Genomic DNA, 12,074 nt, shown 5'->3' on the forward strand with positions numbered 1-12,074 from the left:
GCCGGATGGCACAAATGTGGTCCAGGGTGAGACGGGCGCCACTTGGGTTTGATATGGGGAATCCATACTACTCACAAAGGGATAATAAGGGATCGACTATCGATTGGCTCTCGGGTGAGTTGTCAAGTTCGCTTCTGGTGGTTGTTGACATCCGCCGAAACAGGAGGCGCTTGGATAGTGTCCAGGCACCGAGATAACAGACCAACCATGTCAGACAAGACTTGGAGGACGGGTTCCACTCCTCTCACAACGGAGGCAGTGAGCATGCAATGCCACTTCCAGCAGTCGTTTTTCTGCAGATCTCGAGTGACTGCCAGGTCCTGTGGAAGAGTACATATATAAAGGGTCTGTCTATGGCTGGCCTTCTTGAGACCCAAACAAAAACGGAAAAGCCATCCTGAGAGACCACTATCAAATACAGTACCAACCCGATAACTGTACATACCCAACTGCAACCTCGATACAAGCAAAGAATCATGGCGACCGGTAGCTCCCAAGAGGAGACCCGTCCCCTCAACCCAGAGATGGTCTACCGTCCAGACACTCCCGCGAGCACCTCATACAATGCTCCTCGCGGAAGCAAACCGACCAAGATACATCGGATCGTTCTCGTGACCGTGCGAGTCCTTCTCTTCTTCCTGGCTCTCACTGGCATCATCGTCGGCTGCATGACCTACGGTCAACTGGGTCAAGTCTTCCTCGTCATCCTCTTCTTCCTCTGCCTGTTCTGGAACCTCGCTCTGATCCTCGGTATGCTCTTTGGCAACGTCAAGTCGAGGCTGGAGTGGTCTCTCCCCAAGTTCAGCCTTCAGATTGGGAGGCTTATCTGTCTGTGCAACCCGGAGTCCACCGATGGCGACGATGACGAGGACGAGGAAGACCCCGAGAGAGCAGTCTTGATAGGGCGCGATGACGACCACAAGGAAGTATCCGGTCCTTCTCGGACGTGGGCCATCGACTTCATCTTTGGTCTCATCGCCCTCATCATGTTCATCTGTATCATGGTGTCCTACCACCGCCGCTACGACGTCGATGAGGGTGTACTGGCCTTTGCTTTTGTCATTGCGTGAGTTCAGATCACTGAAAGCTTGTAATTATATGTATACTGACCATCAGACCAGATTCTTCGAGTTCTTTATCACCATCATGTCCTGTGTCAAGATCTATAGGAAGACTGGAAGCCAGAACGAGTATGAGTACCGTATTCGCCTTCCCACCGAACCTGAGCAGCGAAACAACGCAGGAAAGAACATCTCCGTCGCGGCTTGATCAGATAATTGACCCCTTACAAAACTTCAAGAACCGCATCGCGCCCCGTGTCACCACCGTTCGCAATGCTGAGAGTACGGCTCCTTATGATGGTGGTGAGACAACGTCAGGACAAAACAAATTGTGAAACAAAAACATAAGGCACTACAATGGCAGGTTACTACGGAGTCTATCAAGGCGTTTATATGATTTCAATATATACATGTATGGTTTAGTTCTTCCTTAGCATCCCTGATTCTTCATCCTTGCATAGTCATATCGTCGTTTGTATATCCAGTAAGAAATATCATGAGAGATCCCCTATGATCTATCTCAACATGGCCGCGACGTCATTCCCCAAAGCGTACAAACCTGCTCGCAAGACATGCACTTCACCAGCTCACGAGACAACCCACCCCAACCAGCCTTATCAGCCCTGGCGCACCTGCACGCCGCACCGCTCCCAGAAAGCCCAGCTCGTCAACACGGTAGTGCACAGCATCGCCACGCCGACGGGACCCGGCGACAGGTCGACCCACCCGACCACGGACCCGGGCAGCGCCATGTCCACCACGTCGGCCAGCAGCTTGCGCGCCACGGTAAAGACCCTGCCCTTCCTCTCCGCCGCCCGCGCGGCCCTCGCCTTCTCGAGCTCCCCCTTGCTCTTCTTCTCCTTCGTCTTGGTCTTCTCGCCGCCGCCGCCGAAGCCCTCGGCCGTCTCCGGCACGGGCGCCAGCGCGTACAGGTTCACGAGCCGCAGGGCGCCGGCGCAGGCGCCGCACGCCAGGGCCAGGAACCACATGCGCTGCGCCTCGAGGTTGAGCCGGGCCGCGGTGGCGGGGGACCAGAGCCCGACCCCGGGGATGCCGCAGGCGTCGAGGGTGCCCAGCACCTCGAGCAGGAGGTACATGCCGTTGTGCGCGCGCGACGCCATGTCGAGGTAGTCCTCGGTCGAGGGGGGCGCCGCGGCGGCGTTCTCCGCGAAGAAGCGGCGCACGACGACAAAGTTCTCCAGGAAGCGGAAGGCGCGGGTGAAGCGCCGGACGAGGTTGAGCTGCAGGCGCAGGGCGTTGAGGCCCGCGGCCGTGAGGGCGGTCGTGGGTGGGAGGAGGGAGAAGGTGGCGGTGAGGAGGACCGGGTAGGAGAGGATGATCTGGAGCAGGGCTTGGAAGAAGCGGCATATGCGGTCGATGCCGACTTGTGAGAGGAAAGAACAAATATGTATATTAGTCTGGGTCCTTCTTGTGTGACAGCGTATGAGGGCCGGCTTTGAACAGCCTGATGAGCTGTGTTGCAGTTCATGGAATGCCTGTATACTCACAGGAGTCAGTCCCAAAGCGGATGAATTGATCTATTGTACCCGCATCCATCTTTGCACTTCAAAATTAAGAACTGGCTGCTGAATCTTGCGATTTGCGTTAAGGCACCGAGGCAGTATGATAAAAATTGAATGAATATAAACAGTAAATTATGCAGCTTGAAATTGTCGCTTAGAAAAATCTCAAATGAATCTTCGCAAGGTGTGGCCCCTCTGTTCCCTGTCCTATGATATCCTTGGCGCATACCTAAGCCGATTCGGGACAGATAGAGTCACGCTATCCTCTATGATAGCATACCTCAGATGATCGATATCGGCACATTTGAAGTTGATGATGTTGCTGATATACATAGTCCAATGCCTGGCTGGCTGAACGACACTTATTATAGCTTATGGAAGAAACAATAAAGGGTATCCAAAGTTTCATTTTCGATGTTGGAAAAGCAATATTTCAAGCAAACCGTTGACGATATTGGGAGCTCAGCAGACAACAGAACAAACAATAAGATAATTAAGTAAAGATTTAACAATCATTTGAGCTTCTCAACTGTAGAAAAGGCTCTACAGATTGCTGGGTTGTATAAAAAAGCATTTTCTCAACGGGGAACCGCTGAGACAACACTGGACCGCAAGCGCTGTCATGGACAACTTCCTGAGAATATTAGGGATATTTAACTTGAAGAAGTCTCAATATCCCTCTCATACAATCTCCGATATTAAGAACGAGCTCAGAGGCCGAGCATTCGGGGGTGCAAAGCAATCAAGAACCAAGTTCCCCACGGAGTTGTCCGATGCGGCTGCCCGCGGCCAAGTCTCCCCGCATATCTTATCCGTTGTTACTGACAAACAGAGTCGTATCGCGCGTAGATCCGCGCTGCGCTTCGGTAATTCATTTTCTCGCCGAGCGACTTACACCAAAACGGGAAAGGGATGTAGCGGGGAATGGTCCGACAGCGGGCACGCGCCCCCTCAAGTGCCTCTAATTATTAATAGATATATCGAACGGATGCGCTTTAGGGATCAATCATGCCAAGGTAAGGCTGGCAACTGGTCCTTTTGTCGCCCATATCAAAATGGCAAAGCCAACTGCGCAGAAAGCGAATGCCAGAGCCACCCCTCCAAAGGGAGGAGGCAGTACGAACTGGGTGCGGCTCGCTGGCCTTCCCGTAGTCCTGGGAGCCTTGATACTTGCCAATGTGGCTGGTGTACGAGACCGGCTCGGCCTCAGCAAGCCGCCAACCCCCACGGTGACTATCAGACAAGGGACCATCCTCGGCCGCATGGTTGACGATGGCACGTTTCCCGAGCCTCTCGAGGGTTTCATGGGCATCCCGTACGCTCTGCCGCCGGTCGACAACCTGAGGTTCCGGCCTGCTGTGCCTGTGCCGTCTAGTAACCAGACTTTCGAAGCGTATTATCTCGGGCCAAGGTTAGCTCGCCTGTACTATCTACTCTCGGAGTGCATCCAATTGATCAGCTTGTGAAAACTAGGTGCCCCGGCAAGCAACTTGTGCCGTTCCTAGATGATGACGGTCTGGGCCCTGATTATGAATCTGAAGACTGCCTGACTATCAACATCTGGCGGCCAAAGGGGCACTCACCGGAGAAGGGCAAACTGCCTGTTGCGGTCCTGATCCCTGGTGGCGCGTTCAACCGGGGAGCCGCCAGGATGCACAACACCCACAGCATGCTGGCTCATTCGCCCGAGCCGTTCATCGGCGTCTCTATGCAGTATCGTATCGGCGTGTTTGGCGGGTTGAATACCGAGCTGACAGCCAAGGAGAAACTTCTGAATCTCGGCCTGCGCGATATGTATGCTGCACTGGAGTGGGTGCAAGAGAACATCCCCGCGTTTGGCGGCAACGCCGATGATGTGACAATCATGGGCCTCAGCGCGGCGGCACACGGCGTAAGCTCATGTTGAGACCTGGGTTGATTCGAGACGAGTGGCACTGACAGACACCCCAACTTGACAGATCGGCCATCTCATCATGGACGTCAACCAGCCCAAACGTCTCTTCCACAAGGCCATCATGGACAGTGGCGCACACACCGCGAGAGCAATGCACCTGCCCTCCGCCGAGCTCAACAAGCAGCACTTCCGCGAGCTCCTGGACCTGACGCCGTGCGCCCACTTCGCCGACCTGCTAGACCCGGAGATCCTGGCCTGCCTGCGCGCCCTGCCCTCCGACGTCGTCGACCGAGCCGGCAAGGAAGTCTTCGCCAGGTCGGACCCCTCGGTCCGCTGGGCGTGGCAGCCCGTCATCGACGGGGACGTGATCTCCCGCCGGCCCCTCGACGCCTGGAAGTCCGGCAAGTGGCAAAAGGTGCCCATCCTCACCGGCTCCGCCCACAACGAGGGCTCGTTCTACGTGCCCAGGACGGCCAACGCGTCGTCCGCCTTCACCGACTTCTTCCGCACGCTGCTGCCGCACCTCTCGGGGGCCGACTACGACGAGCTAGAGCGGCTATACCCGGACCCGGAGAAGGACCCGAGGTCGCCCTACGCCGACACGAGCGGCGACCGGGGCATAGGGTCTCAGTACCGGCGCATGGAGGCCGCCTACGGGCACTACGCCTACACCTGTCCCGTGCGGCAGACAGCCATCTGGGGCACCTCGCACGCCAAGTCTGACCCGCCCGTCTTTCTGTACCACTGGGCGCTGAACAAGACTGCTCTGTTCGGTGCGAACCACGGCGACCAGATGCGGTACCAGACTTATAACCCGGAGGTGCGCAAGATCTCGCCGGCCCAGGACGAGGTCGCTGGCAAATTCCACGCGTATTGCGTGAGCTTCATCACCAAGGCGGACCCGAACGCCATGAAGGATGGCAAGTTTGCCGACAGGCCCGAGTGGAAGCCTTTTGTCGGTGGCAAGGGCCTGACGATGGTGCTTGGCGAGGGCAACGACGAGCGAGCGGGAGGGACAGGTATTGGGGTTGCAGCGGCGCTCCAGGACTATCGGTGGGCTGAGAAGGAGTGCAACTTTTGGTGGAGGATATCGGGGAAATGGGAAGAGTGATCTATTCATTGGATTTCATTTACTTGAAATGGCAGAGAAATCAAAGGGAGGACCCCATCGAACGAGACATCAATGATTAAGTATCAGCTCACGAACTGTTGTTACGATCCCGCCATTAGATTTCTTTCGCTCAGAGTTACGTCTCTTGATTTTGGCGAAAGATAATGTGCTCATTGTTCGGTACCGCAATATGTAGCTGTCTAAAGTAGCCTGGGTGATGCACTTCGTTTAAGAGGTCATCCGCTTGTTGTTATCACAGCTTACCAGAACTTGAGGTTGATGAGCCTTGAGGCAGAGTACTTCATATCGAAGGAAAGGAGACAAGCAGTTCTGATCCTATTACTAACTTAAAGATAGATTCCTCCTAGTACTACGCTTGAAAGATAAAGAGTGAACTAATTTAGAACTCGAAAGACAAGACGCCAGCGGTGCAGATTCCCATCACATGACGATGATATCACACCCTTCACGATGAAGCATCCTCAGTACGAGTATCTGAAAGTCGGGTTCTCAAAGTCAGTCAGATCCTGGATAAGATCGTTCTGGTCGAATCCGGGCGGAACGCCCGCAGCATCGCGAGCCTTGTTTCGGCGAATCAGGACAATGCGCAGGATGACCGCGATGGCGCTCTGGCCAGCGATGCAGGCAATGATGACCTTGCAGCCGGTCTCATAGATGGGGGCTTCCCTGCCGAGGAAAGCATGCGGGCCAATGATGTTGCCGATGCAGTATGCGAGGAAGACGAACGCCGTCGCGGTCGTGCGCTTGGTATAGCCGCCGATGTTGGAAGCGGGCATCTGCAGGGCCACGATGAGAGAACCGACAAAGGCAGCGCACTGGCAAGGCAAATGGTCAGTCAAGATGGATACAAAGGCGGCACGGGTGGAGCATTTGTAAAAAGGAAACTTACCAGGTAATATCCAGCAAGGAGTCCGCCCTTGTTGCCGCGCGGCATCTTCCAGAAAAAGCACGCAGCGATGAGGGTGGGCCAGAGCCAAGCTACCATGACGATCGTCCGAGTGTTCTTGACCTTGCTCGCAAAGTACGGCCCCGTGAACATAAAGATGGCAGTGCAGGCACCGTAAGGGATGCCGTAGACCGTTGTGAGGAGCGCGTCGTGCGTGAAGCCTTGCACAATCAGCTTCGAGAAGTTGGCGATGCCGCCGTTGATAGTCTCGTTGAGCAAGACATAGAAGAACAGCAGCCAGACCTGGACGTCGCAGAGGGCCTCCTTGATCTGGGCGGTTTTGATCTTGCGGCTGTAGATGCCGGTGTTGTTGGCAGCGCTGCGGGCCACGAGCATCGCGCGCTGCTCGACGGTGTAGCGCTTGGCCGTGAGGATGTTGTCGGGCAGGAAGAAGAAGAGGACGACTCCCCAGACCACGGTCAGGCCGCCGCACAGCACGTAGATGATGCGCCAGATGGCCCAGCCCTTGGCCTGGCCGACGGCGTAGAACAGAATCCCGCCGACCATGCTACCGAAGCCGTTGAAGCAGTAGAACAGACCAGCCCTAGCCGGCTGCTCATCGCGCGTATACCATTGCGACACGATCAACATGAAGGCAGGAGTGATGACGGCCTCGAACATTCCGAGCAAGAAGCGGCAGACAGCGAGACCGGCGAAGTTGGAGGCCGCGGCCGTGCAGAGGAGAACGACGCCCCAGCAGAGAACACAGATGCTGACGACTTTGCCGGTGGGGAAGTGCTGTGCGAGGTACGAGGCAGGCCACTCGAAGGCGAGGTAGGCAAAGTAGAAGATCGACGCCATCCAGCTGTATTCGTTGCTCGTCATGTGGGTGGTTTTGAAGAGGTCGAAGACGGCCGAGTAACTGAGGGCTTGCTTGTCGACATACTGGAGGAGGTAGGTGCCGCAGAGGAGGGGCATCAGCGTCCAGTCGACAACGCGGCGGAGCTTCTTGACTGCGGCCTCGTCGGCCATGAGCTCGGCGAGGCGAGAGTGCGGGATGCCATGTTGCTGGAGGAAGAGTTCGGCCTCGTCGAGCTCGACGGTGACCCCGTGCTTCATATCTGCTGCCTCGACGTCCAGGTCTCTCGGCTTGAGCTCGATCTCGCCGCCTTTCGAGGGTTGAGGCTGCGGCTGGGACTGCTCGTGTTCGGCCATCTTGAGACTTGGATTGAACACCCCGTAACTCTGATAGAAGTTGATTGATCAATGATGGATCTTGAGGGAAGATAGATGGAAGTGTGCCAAGATGGACCTCCTCACGAGTCGTCCCTGTCGTCCTTATGTACACTAATGGAATGGACTAATTGGAGCCCCCTCAGATACCACTATCATGGGGTGTGGTGGAGCAAAAGCTGGGGGATTATCTGGAGATGCATCCCTGCTCCACCCCAGATAAGGCTGGCGTGGCAGCTTTGCCGATGGTGACAGAATTATCACCGAGTCCGTCTATATAAGACTCGACACGGGTCCGACATACAGTAGCTTGTAGTGAGACTTGCTAGGTTATCTCTTGGGGGTCCACTCTGCGACCGCGGCCAACGGTTCCTTGCCATGGTTGACAATTCATCGACAATCAGTTGTGGAATCGAGCTGAAAGTGGTGATATGATACTCGTTGTGCGGCTTGGAATCAATCCAACGTGGACTGTGCTCCTGATGAAGAAAACCCCCTCAAGATTTGTCTCGAGATACAATTGTCCCTTGTACGACTTTTTTGCCCATCAAAGGGGGTTCATCTCAACAAAAACTATGATCGGTGCCGAAGTTAGGGTTGCCCGACGAGGTTTCCCGAAGACTTTCCCGACTCCATCTCCAAACCAGGCTTTGCCGACCACGTTTCCCGAGACTCTGATTAACACCCCTCGACTATTACACCAAAATGATCCTCCTGCAGATCTTGGATCCTATATCTTCGCAGTAATAGGTTCCGCGCTCCACTTTTGAAGGATATCATCTACCGTTGCAACTGCTTCGATAGCCATGCCGTAGCCTGCTTGGAAGCCCGTGCCCCCCGTACCGTAATTGTGGACCGCAGCACGAGGCTCTCCGTTGACATTGACAGTTGTGCGCTCGATACGGGCGCCACCATTCCGTGATGGTCGTAGGCCAGCTACGGCTGCCAGTATCTCGAAGTTCTTGGCAGATAACTCGGGGCTCAGAGCTCGGGTTCTCTTCTTGATAGACTCCGTTTCGTGTGAATAGGTTGCGCTGTCACTGGAGGCATGTCAGCTTCGACGCGACGAAATCCGGAGCACAAAGTAATGGAAGACCCTTACCCATTGCCCTTCTGCATATAGCCTCCGAGGATGACGTTTCCGTTTGACTCAGGCCTGGGGATGATGTATGTCTCATAGTCTCTCCCGTGTCTCATCATATTGGTTCGCACATTGGGAGCCCGGGCCAGCAACACCTGACCTCTTGTGGGATAGCATTCTGTGTCTTCCACGCCCGTTAGATGTCTTGCGGCGTTGCCGATGCAGTTGAAAACAACTTTGGTCTTGGGGTTTGCAAAGGCATCCCCGATAGCCGAGATCTTCTTTCGTAAGAACCGGACGCCATATTGCAAAAGTACCTGATAAAGGTATTCCAGATGGCATGGGGCATTGACGGTCAGAGTTGTGAAGGAGACTCCAAATTTAACGCCGGAGGGCAACTGATCCTTGGGAATTACTCGAAACTGCTTTGGGTTTAGTGAATGTTCGTTCATATCAGCCAACAGGGGTATCAAGAGATCTCTTACATCCTCAAGGTACTCCGCCATGTCCTGGATCTTCTCGTGTGGGACCTCGTCATCCCAGTATTCGATCGACGGAGTGCGTCGAACAAAGGACTTGGCACCTTCCTGTGATGCTAGCTTGAGCAGATGAGCATACCCCAGCTTGTCCCAGCGCAGCGCGTTTTTGTCACGACCGGATATGGCCGAGAAGTTACACCCTGCCCTGGGACAGACGACGTGTAAGCATGGTCATGTACTCTTTCTCTCACTGCATCATTGTTCATGTCTGCTCCTTCTTACCAAGGGGATGTGTATGTGGGTGCGGTATCACCTGGCAGGTATTCGGCGATGACTGTCACACGGCTCCCGAACCCGCGCTGAGCGAGCACAAGGGCGACATCCAAGCCAATGACGCCGGCGCTCATCAAGCCAGTCAGCAATGATAGGTCGCTATCCGAGCCAGTCCAAGGCCGCACTTACCCGACGATCACGATATCTTCCTGATGTGCCGCTTTAGGCATGGTGTATGGTCGTTGGTCTCTGGCTGCTGGAACAAGCTGAGCTGATCTGGGCAGACAACTGGCGTCAAACGCTATCGAACTCTAAACGCTCAATGCAATCCTAGGGATTCCAGATGTTGATTCCGGCGCTTTTATCATTCAGTGTTTGCATCGTGTGAAGCCACCTCTCGGTTGACTCAGACTTTTCCGCGGGAAAGGCCTCGGCCCCATATCCCATATCTAGCGTGGTGGGCAGTTTACCCACAGATACACACACACACACAGATACTTTTCCCACGGAAAGGGTGCCGCTCCTCGGGAGGCCCGCCAGACCCGTTATCGGGGGTGAGCCCCGGGCGCTGTATTTTACCCCGGATTCGAGGCATCACAGATAGCTCTGGACATGGATAGGGAGCGCCGAGAGTCATGCAGAATACTCCACTGCCCAGGGTCGGTGGTACGTATCTCTATAAAACTGCACGGTCTTGAGTCTGTGGGATCCTCAACTATCGCGTCACTCTCGACCCATGCCTACTTCGCCGAAGATAAAAACCATCCCATTGTTCAACCCCCCCCTGGTTTATCTTTGTAATATCCACACGCCAGCTCGCCAAGAATGGTCGAGACCACACCATCCCCCTTCACGCCTGAGGTAAGGGCGAGGTTCCAGGCCAACGCGGAGAAGGCCTCCCGGGACTTCAGGTCCGATGTCGTAACCGTCCCGACGGAGGACATGATGAAGGTATGGTGAAAGGACCGAAAAGCATCTCGTGTGTGTATCTCGGAGGAGTACGAATTCTAAAAGCCCGTGTTAATGCGTTTCCCCTTCCGTCCGGCCAGGCCGTCCTGGAGGCATCCGTAAACGATGACATCTACGACGAAGAAGGCGACCCCTCGGTCAAGGCCCTCGAGCAGAGGCTCGTCGAGCTCACCGGCATGGAGGCCGCCCTGTGGGCCGTGTCGGGCACGCAGGGCAACCAGATCTGCCTGCGCACGCACCTGACGCAGCCTCCGCACGGCGTCGTCCTCGACCACCGCGCCCACGTCCACTGCTGGGAGTCGGGCGCCCTGCCCGTCATCTCCCAGGCGTCGACCACTACCGTAAAGCCCAAGAACGGCGTGCACTTGACCCTCGAAGACATCAAACCTCACATCATTCCCTATGGCAACAGTAAGCCAAGGCCACACCCCCTTCTCCTCCCCCCTAACAGAAGGTATGCTGCCCCGTCCCTTATATCAGCGGCTAACGCGAGCCACGACGATTGCAAGTCCACTTCCCGCCCACGAGAGTCGTCTCCCTCGAGAACACCCTCTACGGCACGGTCCTGCCCCTCGCCGACGCCCAGGCCATCTCGTCCTACGTCCGGGGCCTGCCCGTGGCCGAGGGCCAGCAGCCGGTGCGGATGCACCTCGACGGCGCGCGCGTCTTCGACGGCGTCGCGGCCGAGGGGTCCGACCTGAGGGCCTACGCCGCCTGCTTCGACAGCATCTCCGTCTGCCTGGCCAAGGGCATCGGCGCGCCCATGGGCAGCGTCGTCCTCGGCAGCGGGGCGTTCGTCGCGCGCGCCAGGTGGTTCCGCAAGATGCTCGGCGGCGGCACGCGGCAGCCGGGCATGATGGCCGCCGCCGCGCTGGCCGCGCTCGAGCACAGCCTGCCGCGCCTGCCGGCCGTGCACGGGATGACCCGCGCCGCCGCCGTCGAGCTCGAGGCCCTGGGTTACCGCTTCTCGCTGCCGCCGCAGACAAACATGATCCTGCTGGACCTCGATGCCGTGGGGATCCCGCCCGCGGCCTTTGTCGAGTACTGCGCGCGCGAGAAGATCGCCGTGTTCCCCATGGCCAGGCTGGTCTTCCATCATCAGACGTCCGAGGCTGCCGTCAGGGCCCTTGTCAGTGCGCTCACTAAGCTCATGCAGGATAAAAAGAAGGGGGTGGCGCTGGAAGACAAGAAGATTGGCGGAGGGTACAGCTGAGGAAAGTAAGGAGCCGGGGACTGAAATAGAAAGGTTCCAACCGAGCCTGATAAACAAATTGCTCGAACAAAGAAAATGGGAGGGTAGCCTTGCTTGTCGCTGTCGGTACGTTATCGTCAGTCTTCACAGTAAACAGATCTTTCCATCTAGAGATACAAAGTAAATACACCACCACCTGGTCCCTGAGAGGTAAAGAATATGGTCTACCTGATGATTCGTATGCACAATAAGTTACACAAGGGAAAATGCGGTGTTCAGGTCCGCGTTTTCAGTCGCGGGACGCCACTCCTTCTCTTCATCTTTCGCATCACCCCGTTCTAAGCCCCTTCT

At 56.0% G+C, this 12,074-nt stretch overlaps 6 protein-coding genes across 6 annotated transcripts; 4 read left to right on the forward strand and 2 right to left on the reverse strand.

Annotated features, from left to right (window-relative positions):
- Positions 1 to 476: 476 nt before the first annotated feature.
- E0L32_011450 (uncharacterized protein) lies at positions 477 to 1,269 on the forward strand (the record flags this gene model as incomplete). Its single annotated transcript, XM_031134180.1, has 2 exons — positions 477 to 1,066; positions 1,122 to 1,269. The coding sequence occupies 2 exons, from the start codon at positions 477 to 479 to the stop codon at positions 1,267 to 1,269; spliced, it is 738 nt and encodes a 245-aa protein (XP_031000546.1).
- A 364-nt stretch (positions 1,270 to 1,633) lies between these two features.
- On the forward strand, positions 1,634 to 2,452 carry E0L32_011451 (uncharacterized protein; the record flags this gene model as incomplete). The annotated part of the gene is made up of 1 exon (XM_031134182.1): positions 1,634 to 2,452. The coding sequence occupies one exon, from the start codon at positions 1,634 to 1,636 to the stop codon at positions 2,450 to 2,452; it is 819 nt and encodes a 272-aa protein (XP_031000547.1).
- Positions 2,453 to 3,639: 1,187 nt separating this feature from the next.
- On the forward strand, positions 3,640 to 5,589 carry E0L32_011452 (uncharacterized protein; the record flags this gene model as incomplete). The annotated part of the gene is made up of 3 exons (XM_031134183.1): positions 3,640 to 3,995; positions 4,058 to 4,475; positions 4,543 to 5,589. The coding sequence occupies 3 exons, from the start codon at positions 3,640 to 3,642 to the stop codon at positions 5,587 to 5,589; spliced, it is 1,821 nt and encodes a 606-aa protein (XP_031000548.1).
- Positions 5,590 to 6,071: 482 nt separating this feature from the next.
- E0L32_011453 (uncharacterized protein) lies at positions 6,072 to 7,711 on the reverse strand (the record flags this gene model as incomplete). Its single annotated transcript, XM_031134184.1, has 2 exons — positions 6,072 to 6,425; positions 6,500 to 7,711. The coding sequence occupies 2 exons, from the start codon at positions 7,709 to 7,711 to the stop codon at positions 6,072 to 6,074; spliced, it is 1,566 nt and encodes a 521-aa protein (XP_031000549.1).
- A 748-nt stretch (positions 7,712 to 8,459) lies between these two features.
- Positions 8,460 to 9,792, reverse strand: E0L32_011454 (uncharacterized protein; the record flags this gene model as incomplete). The annotated part of the gene is made up of 4 exons (XM_031134185.1): positions 8,460 to 8,769; positions 8,832 to 9,232; positions 9,296 to 9,494; positions 9,752 to 9,792. 4 exons carry the CDS (start codon positions 9,790 to 9,792, stop codon positions 8,460 to 8,462), a joined length of 951 nt encoding a protein of 316 aa, XP_031000550.1.
- Positions 9,793 to 10,387: 595 nt separating this feature from the next.
- E0L32_011455 (uncharacterized protein) lies at positions 10,388 to 11,744 on the forward strand (the record flags this gene model as incomplete). Its single annotated transcript, XM_031134186.1, has 3 exons — positions 10,388 to 10,513; positions 10,612 to 10,942; positions 11,041 to 11,744. 3 exons carry the CDS (start codon positions 10,388 to 10,390, stop codon positions 11,742 to 11,744), a joined length of 1,161 nt encoding a protein of 386 aa, XP_031000551.1.
- Between the last annotated feature and the right edge of the window lie 330 nt (positions 11,745 to 12,074).

The sequence above is a fragment of the Thyridium curvatum genome (assembly GCF_004353045.1).
Source record: "Thyridium curvatum strain D216 chromosome Unknown NODE_107_length_115339_cov_83.001128, whole genome shotgun sequence".
Classification (NCBI taxonomy): domain Eukaryota; kingdom Fungi; phylum Ascomycota; class Sordariomycetes; order Thyridiales; family Thyridiaceae; genus Thyridium; species Thyridium curvatum.